This window comes from Wyeomyia smithii, chromosome 2 (genome assembly GCF_029784165.1).
Source record: "Wyeomyia smithii strain HCP4-BCI-WySm-NY-G18 chromosome 2, ASM2978416v1, whole genome shotgun sequence".
Taxonomy (NCBI): domain Eukaryota; kingdom Metazoa; phylum Arthropoda; class Insecta; order Diptera; family Culicidae; genus Wyeomyia; species Wyeomyia smithii.
The window spans coordinates 280,440,166-280,452,379 of record NC_073695.1 but is presented as its reverse complement, the minus strand read 5'-3'; the positions used below and the strand labels follow the sequence as shown (position 1 = coordinate 280,452,379).

General features: G+C 35.3%; 2 protein-coding genes across 10 annotated transcripts in view; both read left to right on the top strand.

Annotated features, from left to right (window-relative positions):
• LOC129719465 (limbic system-associated membrane protein-like) overlaps positions 1 to 4,685 on the top strand; it is a 71,182-nt gene extending 66,497 nt beyond the window's left edge. For all 9 annotated transcript variants that reach the window (XM_055670804.1, XM_055670803.1, XM_055670802.1 and 6 more), the window contains one exon: positions 3,980 to 4,685. In XM_055670804.1, coding sequence (XP_055526779.1) covers positions 3,980 to 4,171 — 192 coding nt within the window. In that variant the 3' untranslated portion in view covers positions 4,172 to 4,685. The remainder of the gene's footprint in view (positions 1 to 3,979) is intronic.
• A 3,263-nt stretch (positions 4,686 to 7,948) lies between these two features.
• On the top strand, positions 7,949 to 10,303 carry LOC129722677 (esterase B1-like). The gene is made up of 4 exons (XM_055676326.1): positions 7,949 to 8,300; positions 8,386 to 8,643; positions 8,700 to 9,715; positions 9,778 to 10,303. The coding sequence occupies exons 1-4, from the start codon at positions 8,091 to 8,093 to the stop codon at positions 10,004 to 10,006; spliced, it is 1,713 nt and encodes a 570-aa protein (XP_055532301.1). The 5' UTR covers positions 7,949 to 8,090; the 3' UTR covers positions 10,007 to 10,303.
• The last annotated feature ends 1,911 nt before the right edge of the window (positions 10,304 to 12,214 follow it).

Here is a 12,214-nt window from a genome sequence, read left to right as displayed (position 1 = left end):
CGATCGTATGGTGGTTCGTGCTGCTAGCGGGGTAAGAGCGGTGCGGGGGAATTATTCTTGCTGATATATCAGCTGCGTATTGGATCACTGGCGGGGTAGCCTGCCCCTACCAGTGTGCAGAAGATGTTTCTGCCGATATATTGCAGCCTATTGTTATCGCACTGCACAAGAACTAACCGACAAAAAAAAAACACCCGTACGATAACTCGTGTATTGTTATTTTGCGAATTAAGCAGAGCTGAACAATTTGCGTCTAATCGAGACGAAAGCAAAACAACGAATGTGATACGATATAATAGTATTGATGAACCCACTCGCAAAACTGACAAAAGTTACAGTGCGAACCTGTCTGTTTTGCAGGCGCTTCCAGGTCAATTCTAGGTCAAATTCAAGCGAAAAAAGAAGGGTTTTGACAGCAGTTCGGGTGACTCCAAGTCAAAACGAGGTGAGCTGGTAGAATAAAGAAATTCGCTATATGTTGTACTCGATGTTATAACTCATTGCACATTCCCTCGATTTAAAAGGAACGCAACTTAAGGAAAAATAAAAACAAGGCGAAAGAAAGGTGGGCGTATCTCGTTGTCAGAATTCTTTAAGGCGTAATAGAGGGCAATTCCGTTGTCAGAAGGAAAGAAGGTTCATTTGAAAAGGGTCAGAAGAAAAGCGCAGATTTTAGCCATAAATGCGCAAATTTAATGAAGTATTGTTAGGAAACTATAAGACAGGTTTATTTCACGTCGATTGTTGGTATTGATGTTAGGGTTAGCCACTTCCTTTGAAATTACGATTTGAAAATGTACTTGCAATTTTTTCAAACTGATGTTCCCCAAAGTTTATCGTTTGCCAGTTGCACCCTTATCGCAAATCACTCCGGACTTGTTCACAAAAACGAGACATTTTCCCAAATATGTCTTCAATAATAATTTACCCCTAGTGTTTGTCTTACAACCATCAATCAACTACTTCTTTACGCAGATATGACTAAAACTTCGCTATATCCCAGTGAAGTAGTTAAGAGGAGGGGAATGAAGTAGATGAATATTGTCAACCTTTATCAATTTTGAAGCCGCCTTACCGATTATCATATAATTCGGTAAATAAAGGTCATATAGCAGCGTATTTGTTTCCATAACTTTTAGTTTTATCTTTCTTATAAGCATGTTCAGAGAGGGGAGATAAATTTGTTATTTGTAAACTTCTGAAACAAACAAGATTACCGTATCATTTTGTATATGTAGGTTCTCAGGTACAAGGTATAATCCTATGACACTGATTTTTCTGTATCTGAGGCGTAGTTAAACAATATCGCACGCTAGCCTGGGGGCTAATGCGGTCTCGATCAACTAGATTAGTTGAGAGAATTCGTTATCGATATTGTTTTCGGCACATTTTGTATGTTGTAGGATAAGTACAACGTTACACCGTGCCCCAGTGCTGAGTCGAGAAAATTTCCAGCTCGAAAAGTTCCTCGACCTGATCGGGAATCGAACCCGATATCACAACCGTGTGGAAGAGTTAGCCGACCGACATCGCTAACCACAGAACCACGGAGACCACGAGAGGCGTAGTTAAAAGGAAGGACAATTACATTAACCTTTTTTATTTTTAAACCGTTGAATAGTTCATCTTGAAAATTTGTATCCAGAGGTTTTCGCTTATCGGACAAGTTTCTCAGATATAAGTGTTAAGTGTGTAAACGTTTGGAAAATTAGTTAGATGTCGTACAAGAATTACGCAGCACTAAAAATCTAGGATTCAAACCCCCTCCTTTCTTTGTAACACTACGTAACGTTCAATATACTTTCCTTCTTAAATTACGTAACGCTGAGCAACCTGCTTCCCCCAAAAATTTTTAGTTTTGAGAAAATATGTGACAAAAAGTAACGCAAATTCAATCTCCCCTCTTTGTAATTAAATAAGCGTCCATCTATGATGAGTTTTCCCCTTAAATTACGTAACGGATAAATTACGAAACATCCAGAAATGATCAAATACCGCCTAATATGAGTATTTCCAAACCGGGAAGACATCCAGAGGCCGGAAATCGACCCCGGATGCCTTTTTGAATCTTTTCAGGGACAGCACAATATTTCTATAGAGTTATTTTATTACTCTTTGGAGGGTCTTTCTTTCAAAGAACTACGAAAAGGAAAGCTTAGAACTTATTCTTTGGGTGTGGCTTTGCAAACAATTCTTCTGATTTTTCATTAACAGATAAATAACTCATCAAAATAAAGTTAAATTTGGCTTTACTCTAATTCTGACACAACATTTTTAATACTGCACCTTTAATAGTTTACGCGCGCGCGTTCTTTGTATATTTTCGCGGTGTTACTGAATTTTTGAGTCATATACGTGGTTCCTTGTGCAACATCGCTAGCTCAGATCGATCACGGAGGGGCAATTACGAAATGTCTCAAGCTCAAGAGACACTCGACTCAAAAAACAATCCCTAATTCAGTTGTTTTTCAGGAGAATCATGCCAAATTTATTGAAGATCAAGTTTATGAAAATATATTCAACATTTTTTGTAAAATGTGTGTATTCCAATGAATTCAGATTGTTATTTTAAATCGAAAAGCTCATAGTGGTTAACTTGATAATTGTATTCTTTCAAATCATGTTTTATTTAAATCATAACTGGTCAATATTGGACGATGGGTTGCTCGGCATGGTTATGCTCTGACATAATGAAATACTAATAATTTCAATTCAGCTTTTCATGACATCATAGGCCGTTTTTGCACTGCCTTTCGTTTTCTTCTTTTGCAAAAACTGTACATTCTTGTTTTAAAACTAGACACAAATATTGGTGAATCTGGTCTGGGCTTGATTATGATAGATTTATGATCATGTTCTGTTTGGTTATTGGGATAGTAAAAATGAATTTTACTAAGCAAATTCAAACTAATGGAAGTGAACTGTCCCAATATTGTTTTAATGGAAATCATACCACTTTATACAAGATTCACCATGTGTACGGTAAAAGCCAAATTACTTCCAAATTAATCAAGCAATCTGGAAAATCTTTTTTTATCAAACATGGCACTATACATACCTATAATGTTTAACGGAGCCAACTGGATCTTATTCTTTATACTCACTGCCGACGAGCTCAAACTAAGTCTAGAACTAAAACTAGTATATTTTTTTATTTTTTATCTATGGTTCAGTTTGTTGGCATTGTTAGATGAGTCAAATTGAATGGCCATAGATCAGCATCAAGTATGAAGTGTTTCGTTGGGCCAAGATATCGCGTAACGGAACATAGGGTTGTATTCTTCAAGCCCTGAGGATATTCAAAAGTAAGGATCTGGCGTCACAATTTAGCTCACACCCAAACTACGTGTTCGACGTCATGATACCCCAATTCACAAGCGCAATGATTACTGCCCGTAAGCCCAACACGCAGTAGTTGTGCGTCTAACCCGTAGTGGTTGGACATAATCTGGAGACATCACGCGAATGAAATCTCGTCTTACATCCAACCTCCGAAACCAAGGTTTGGTGGGAACATGGTCTATATGGGTATAAACGTATGCCACACCGGTAAAACATATCTCAATAGAAGTTCAACTCAAATACTTTTGTATAAGAATTTCGAATATTATCGACTACCCTAATCCTGTGCTACCACATACAATATTCAAAAATCTTTTTGTGCAAATTTTCGTGGTGTATACAATCGACTACCCGACTACCCTAATCCTGTGCTACCACATACAATATTCAAAAATCTTTTTGTGCAAATTTTCGTGGTGTATACAATGAAGCTTTCTCGGCTTTGAGGGTTCACTTCCAAAAGGCCGATTGCGCTAAAATTTTGCATGATAACGTTTTCGAGAAGATGAAACATTCGAAACCGCTAAACGTAATTCAAAAAAAAAATGTGCAGAATTCAACGATTGTTCCGTATCATCAGGATTTTTGTTATTTTTTATAAGTATTCTAATACTTATTTTATTTGTTTTCTTCACAGGTCAGTGATATATTCCAGTTTTACACATTAAGCACTGATATGTCTGAAGAGGACGTCGAACAGATATTAAGTTCTACGGTCTTCGGAAACCCTTTCAGCTGGGCAAGCAGTGTTCAACCCTCCCTGAATCGAAACTGGATGCTACTAGTTACAGCTGTGTTGTTTATGGAGTGTTTTTGTTCGCTCTTTTGACTTCGTTAATGCATGTTTTCTACGATAAAACTCATTCTTTGATTTGTTAAAATCAAATCAGAAATTTGATACACCAAGATACAATTTAGCGTCATAAGATATTGTACTGAGTTTCAAAAGAAAAAAGAAAGTTTCAAAAAAATAAATGAAAAATAAAAATTTAGATGGTAGTGCATAAGCATTTGATTTTCAATTAATCGAATGAAAACTTTCCTACAAAGAATATTATAAAATTAGAAATATTATAAAATACAAAAGCAGGTGTATTGAGGTATTGAGTACAGAAAAGTCAAAGGCAAGCAGATGCATTGAGAAGAGAAGTCTGGAATGTAATCTTCGAAACCAAACGAAACATACAAAGTTAGTGTAATTTAGATTTAAGTATCTAGATATCTATTCTAAGCCGTAGTGAAAAACCTAGATTAATCTAGGTAGTTCTTTGTGAACATCGGAAAAAAAACTAAAATTACAAATCAAAACGATTTTTTTAATAAAGCTATCTTCAAAAACTGTATTTCAATTTATTTATGTCATAGCAAATGTTGTTAAATTCCAGGCATCATTTTATATGTATAAGTGCGGATTTCAGTGGTTCAACTCATAATGCATATAACATATTCAAACAAACCATAGTACGCAGTGTGAGTAGAACTAATGTGTGTCTCGTATATTTTAAGTAGCACTAGACTAATGCCAAAATTATAGGTATGCTAACAATCAAAAGCTTTTACATTAAGGGGGGACCCCACTCTGGAAAGTTGAAAAATAATGAATTTTCGTGATATTTTTTGCGGATGTTTAGAGAAAGGTGAGGTGTTCGGGCATTTCGGCAATGGATTAAGGTATATTTGAAGATGTATTTTGTTTACCGTGGGTGCAAATATAGTAAGTATTACGCTATTGGCAGTGTTTTTCTCGGAACCATGTTTTTTCAACTGGTGGTAAATTTTTCTCAGCATCTACTGAACCGATTTTGCTGAATATTTTTTTTAACATGTAAAAATGGATTATCTAACTTGTTACGTAGCCGTTTTTTGATATCTGAGTTTTTCAATGTTTTATGATTTTTTAAATAGTGATTTTTCATGAAAAAAAAACAATTTTTTTACTAAAATGGCAATTTTTGGAATTTTCAAAAATGGCTACGTAACAAGATAGATAATATGTTTCTATATACTGAAAAAAAAATTCAGCCCGATCGGTCTACTAGAAGCTGAGAAAAACTTACCACCAGTTAGGTACTGATTTAGAGAGAGCATCCACGTTCTCAGCTGCCAACAGTGTAATACTCACTATATTTACATTCACGACATGGAAAATACATCTTCAAATATACCCTAATCAATCGCCAAAATAGCCAAAGACTTCACTTTACTCTAGACAGCCAAAAAAAAATATGAAAATTCATGATTTTTCGACCTTCTAGAGTAGGGTCCCCCCTTAAATGATTGAAATCATAACAAAAATATGGGTATACACTTCATTCTAAAATCTATTGTGATATATAGAAATAAACATTTATTGCTACATTTTTAACAAGTAATATTATATGGAATTCACTACTGGCAAAATACAATTGTTGAAAAATTCCTTCAATTCTGCGTAAATTGATTACAATTCGTCTAATAGTATTGTGCGACCCAGTGGTGCCCAGCGGTGACAGTAAATGTTTTTTTATACATTTTAATTGATGTGCTCTATCGTATCGTGTTTTACTGCAGCAGTACAACAAAGCTTGCAGTCATACTGTTTTCCAGAATCGCTGGGCTACTGCGTGAGGTGCTATGCTGGCGAATTTATCCTATACCCTGTGTTATAATTTTGTAGGGATAGTGAAGGAGGCAAGAGAAACACATTTGCTATTCAGTTGAACTGATAAAGTATGTATGTAAACATTATATGGATTATCTGAGCGATAAATGGAGGGTGGTTTCGAAATGACCAGTAACGGTAATTGATGATTGTTAATGCAGAAAGTTGGACGAGCTCATTAATTCCTCATTGACCCAATTTCATAAAATTCATCAGTTCAGACGTTGTTCCAACCTTTTGAATACGCAGAATATATGAGACCATTGGTCTCATCCATCAAAGTAAAAATTTATGTGTAGGTGGTAAGTTTCAAAATCCTGTGCAGTTTTATAGAATCTTATAGAATAGTCACATTTAAGTTATGAGTTTTTAAATATCTTAAAAAATTACAGATAAAATTCTTTAAGCCTCCATAAAATTCCATGCATTTTTAATTCGAGTGCTGTCAACTTCTTCAGACCTTTTTGAACTTAACTTCTCAAGAAAAACTCATATTTTCCTAGAATAATACCAAGAGATTTCAAATGAATTTAATAATTTCAAACCTTATCTCATAATTCAAATAACTCTAAAAGGTTTCTTAGCATAAATAATTCCAAAATTTATTCATATTATTTTCTTCGCCAACTGTCCTTTTATTTCCATTTCCATTCGATTTAAAATTGGAGATATTCTACATGTTGTAAATATTCCATTCATAAAAAATTGTATGAAGTGATATTCAGAGCAAAAAAGCAGTAATCATACTATCAAAGCGTATATAAATCTCAATGATAGTAGCTTTTTTCATTGACGTTCAACAGGGATAACTACTGGTGCGAACGCGCAGAATTCATTAAAAGGAATGTTTCTGCTACACACATGCAAATTATACTGACTGTAAGCCTGCTAAAGCTTTTCACCCCATTAGTGAACTATTCAAAAATCCCACCAGAAACCATTTCCTACTGAAACATGTTTTCCAGTACACTGCCAGCAATAATGCCAGATTTCAAAGTGAATCAATTTTTAAAAAATATTATGCCATTCAGACGAGATGGTTAGTGCTTTGTTTTCATTACGATTTGTTATCAGAAAAAATGTATACTGCAATGCTAATAACAATAATTTTGACTAAAAGGATATTTTCCAAATCGTTTGAGTGTCCCGTTCTGAAAAAGCGCCACATTTTAGTATTTCTAATAATATCTAAAATTTGAAGGGTATGCGTTATGTTTGGGCACCGTCAAATTTGTAACCAAGAACACTACGTTCCTGCGCTGGTGTAAGACTATAGCCCGATACATATACCGCACTCTGCTAACCTCTTATCAATAATGATGCTACGTCGATTCACTGTGAGAGTGGACCAAATCGTACTCAAGCTGTTATATTTGTTTGTTGAGGCGTGTGAATGGCACGAGCGTCGAATGGCATTCAAACAAAAACATCGCTGTCATCGGTTCTTCAAAAGTATTTCGTTGGTTTATGTTGTGAGATTGCTATCAAGTATTGTCACTGCGGTATAAACAAATGCATATATATATATATATATATATATATATATATATATATATATATATATATATATATATATATATATATATATATATATATATATATATTTATATTTATATATAAATATATATATATATATATATATATATATATATATATATATATATATATATATATATATATATATATATATATATATATATATATATATATATATATATATATATATATATATATATATATATATATATATATATATATATATATATATATATATATATATATTTATACATATATATATGATGAATCGAAACATTATTGCTGAGTTATTGATAAATTTGTGTTTCGTTTAAACTTGTGTTTCGTTTTAAAAGTTTAGTTTTTTAGGTTAGTCTTAATATATATCACACTGCTTCATGAAACCGGATTGTAGTGTGTCTATTTAGAACAGACGTAACATTCTTCTATGTTTTTTGTCAGATGCTGCCAGACAGCAAGTGCGATTAGAAGACGTGTTTATGTTCCTGTAACCTCTTTCGAGTACGATTGCTTGATAATTTTCAAAAGTGATACAGCAAACTTTACCTAGGCTTGCGTTTGCTGTGCAACCATGACTGTCAGAGTGATTTTGGTGCTTCTTTTAAGCGTGTGCAACTTTTTTGCTCCGCTGACTGCATCCACACTGCGGTCTTGTGTCGTTGCATTCAGTGACCACGATGATGGTAGTGGTGTACTGAAGCAAACTTTTAATGGGGTACCGTACTGTAAATTTCTAGGAATACGATACGCACGAGCACCAATAGGAGAGTTGCGGTTTGAGGTAAAATAAAAATATGTGAAAATTGCTCAAGTGATAAAAATATGTGAAAATTGCTCAAGTGAAAACAAAAATTTTTTTTTCAAAGAATCCAGTTCTACTCCAACCGGAGGGAAGGCAAATATTTGATAGGTTAGGAAATATTTGTCCTCAAGTGGATGATCTGAATCAAGCCACAAAAGTTTTAGGTGACGAGGATTGTTTATTCTTGGATGTTTATTCACCAATTCAGAAAGATTCTGACAATACTCGAGAACATCCTGTTCTAGTATTTATTCATGGAGGAAGCTTTGCTGTGGGATCATCAACTAGCGATATTCACGGAGTGGATCTTCTAATTGAACACGTGAAACTATAATGTGCACAATTAGAGCGTTATTGTTAATGTGTGGTATATTTCAGGATATCATAGTAGTAAGTGTACAATACCGTTTGGATCCACTGGGTTTTTTGCGTTCTAGCCAATTCAATGTTACTGGAAACTTTGGATTAAAAGATCAACGAGTAGCACTCCAATGGGTTCAGCTATACATTAAAAGTTTTTATGGAGATCCAGCCAAAGTGACACTCATGGGTCATAGTGCAGGAGCGGCGTCAGTAACATATCATCTGTATTCCAGTAGCTCCAAAGGTTTATTTCAGCAAGCATTTGCACTAGGTGGATCAATGCTGGCTCCTTGGGCATTTTTATATGATGCCGATAACTATTCGTTCCAGTATTTCAGAGATTTAAACATAACCTCTTTCAGTGAGCTAAAACAGATTAATTTCACAAAGTTTTGGGATAAAGATATTGTATACCATTTTGCAACTGTGAACTATGCATTTTGTGTTCCGAGTGCAGAACAAGATAGTCCCGGTGCGTTTTTTACTGAATCACCACAGGATCAAGTCCGTAAGAAACCGATAAATGCTGTACCCTTGTTATTTGGCCAATCGTCGGAGGAATTTGAACTTTTTCTGAGCTATGTACATGACTACTGGATGGGAGAAAACTATCCGAATAATCAAAACGAAAGTCTAAAACAGTACATTGAGGATGTTGTTGACAGAGCTGCTGAACTAGCTGAAAGTCGAAGAGTTGAGTTGAATCGAGATGTATTTTACCAGGAGTTGTCAAACACAGCTAATTGGTTCTTCCCAAATAAATTGTTGTTAGACGAATATTCTAGGTGGGTAACCGATAGAACTTTTTTTTTTCGGTTTCAATTTGATGGGAAATTTGGGCGTTTTAAACGAGAATTTCAAAACGTGATAACTGGAACAAAACATTATGGAGCAATTCACGGTGATGAATTAGGTTACATTTTTACTCCACACAATTGGCGAGAAGCATTCGCGAACAGGAGTTTATTTAAGGATGAGTGGATGATACATGAAAAAACCGTGCAACTGGTAGCTAATTTTATAAAGTTTGGGTAAGTTGACCTTATAATATTGTTGAATAACATTTATTAGCAGATTGTCTTTTTGTTTGTAGTACGCCAAACCATGTTAGCTCCAAGATGATTTGGCCGCCTTATTCCGGATATTCTGACTCCAATAGATATTTAAATATCGACAAAACTTTCGAGATTCGATTGGAAAGCCGAAGTTTATATAACTCTTTTTGGAAGATTATTTACCAATGTTTGTATCACTTTCGTTGCAGTGAAATCGATAATCTTCTGCGATTAGTTCAAGAATACAGTTTGAGTTCTGATTTATAAATATGCTAGGTTATATTTTAGTTTGTTGCTATACAACTTTTTTCCGGTCGGTTTTTGCTGAATTCTCACAAAACAGAGACAATTTTTCATCTTCAGTTTCGAACTGCTTTCAAAATTAAACCATACGACATTGTTCAAAACAAAATCTAATAATCAACTTTGTTCCGAAAAGTGCGCTATGACGTCGCTAATGACAAGTCGGTTCCATTATATAAGTTGGCAAATCGAGCAAAACTTGTTTTTAATTTTGGTTCACTTTTAACCTTTGTTATGTTATGGTTAATAAATCGTAAAATAAACACGAGGCCCGGAGGGCCGAGGGATGTATACTTTTCGACTTAGCTCGACGAACTGAGCCATATTCGTTGGTGTGTATGAATGTGTGTGTGTTGTCTGTATATATGTGACACCAAATACTAACGGACCTCTCTTACAAAACGAAATATCCGATTTTGATGTTCTTAGGCTGTATGCGTGTGTATGTTTGCCTGTTGTGTTAGTAGGATATCCTCCTTGAAGCATAGAAACATGACGCCCTTGTTACGTGAAAATATAGTGTGTTTTTCTTCGTTTCTTTCCTGAGTTGCCACTACCAGTTGGGCCATGCTATGAGTGGGACAGTAATTTCATTCTTTTCAATCCCACTAGGTTAAATTACGTTGCATCATGCCTTGTCACTCGATTTCGTTTCATGAGATGGAGCATATTTCAACAAACACTAAAATGGTTATTCCCTATTGAACAAACAGAATGAAATCATTGGTTCGCGAAATTAGAAAAAGTAAATAAAAATGATGTTTGCCATGTTTGCAGTATTACCCAATTTGCAATTAAAAAACGATGCACTCTACAGGGTGTTCAATGAGTTCGGATACAATCTTTCATTGTTGTGTAGGTGCGCACTATATGCATTCTGTGTATTCCTCATATATAACTAACCTAACCGACGCGCGTGGTATCGACTTGCTGACATTTGTTGTTCGCGCACGATGAAGAGTACCGTGACGTCGTAGTAAAGATGTTTGCGACACGCAGGTCAGGAGTTCGTGTTTTCCGATGAGAATTTTTTCGTCTTGAAACAGACACATAATAGCCAATTTGATCAGCTATGTTGACGTTGGACAGCATCCCCCCGTCCCACATAAACATCCCGCGGTTCCAGAGTGCCGCGTCGGTGATAGTTTGGGGCCATATCCAGGTATGGGAAGCTCCCACCGCCGCGTGCTATAAGACCGATGTTCTTGAGAAGGTTGTGGCCCAAGCACTTCGGGACCTCTACGGGGAGGCATCACGTCTTTCAATAAGACGGTGCACCGGTTCACACGGCGAATATCGTCCAAGCGTGGTGTTGGGAAAGTTTGATTGATTCTCTAGATAAGGCTTTGTGGTCTCCCAGCTCCCCGGACCTCAATACCCTTGACTTTTAGGTATGATCGTACAGACTGGCCAAGCGGAGCAAACACACAGACTTATCAGAATTGTTAGCAAAGTTTTCGGTGTCAAAAACGAGCAATTAATTGATACCATAACACAACAAAATTGTTATTAATCTGCTCTGATATCTTTGGATAATGTTTTGATCGTATTTTCTAGCCTTAAAAATAACCGAGCTTCAAGTTTTATCAGTCTATTAAAAGATATCAATCTTCCAAAATAGTAATAAATCTGTGTAAAATAATCTGTGAAAACACACAAAAAATTGTAGAATTTGGCCTGGTTCAAAAAAGGCTGACCAATGATACATCAAAGAAAAGATGTAATAATTTCGTTAACAATTTTTGTTCGTATACTCAAACTCAAACTCGGTCGGGTAGCTCGAGCTGGAAATTTTCTCGACTCAGCACTGGGGCACGGTGTATCGTTGTACTCATCCTACACATGCCAAATGTGTCAAAAACAATATCGATAACGAATTCTCTCAACTAATCTAGTTGATCGAAATCGCTATTAGCCCCAAGGCTAAGCGTGCGATATTGTTTGTTTTGCTTGAGTACACTAAAAAAATATATATTTGAAAAAAGTTTGTATACAATTTACGACGTTTGTAACTTGCTCTCAAATAAACGTTGAAAAAAAAAACCCTTTATTATTGTTATTAATCATTTTGCTTGCCTTTTGACGATACTCTCACTGTCATTGAACTTGTTCGTTGCTAATTTTAGCATGTACGCTGTCGAAAAACCAATAATAATAACAAAACGATATGAA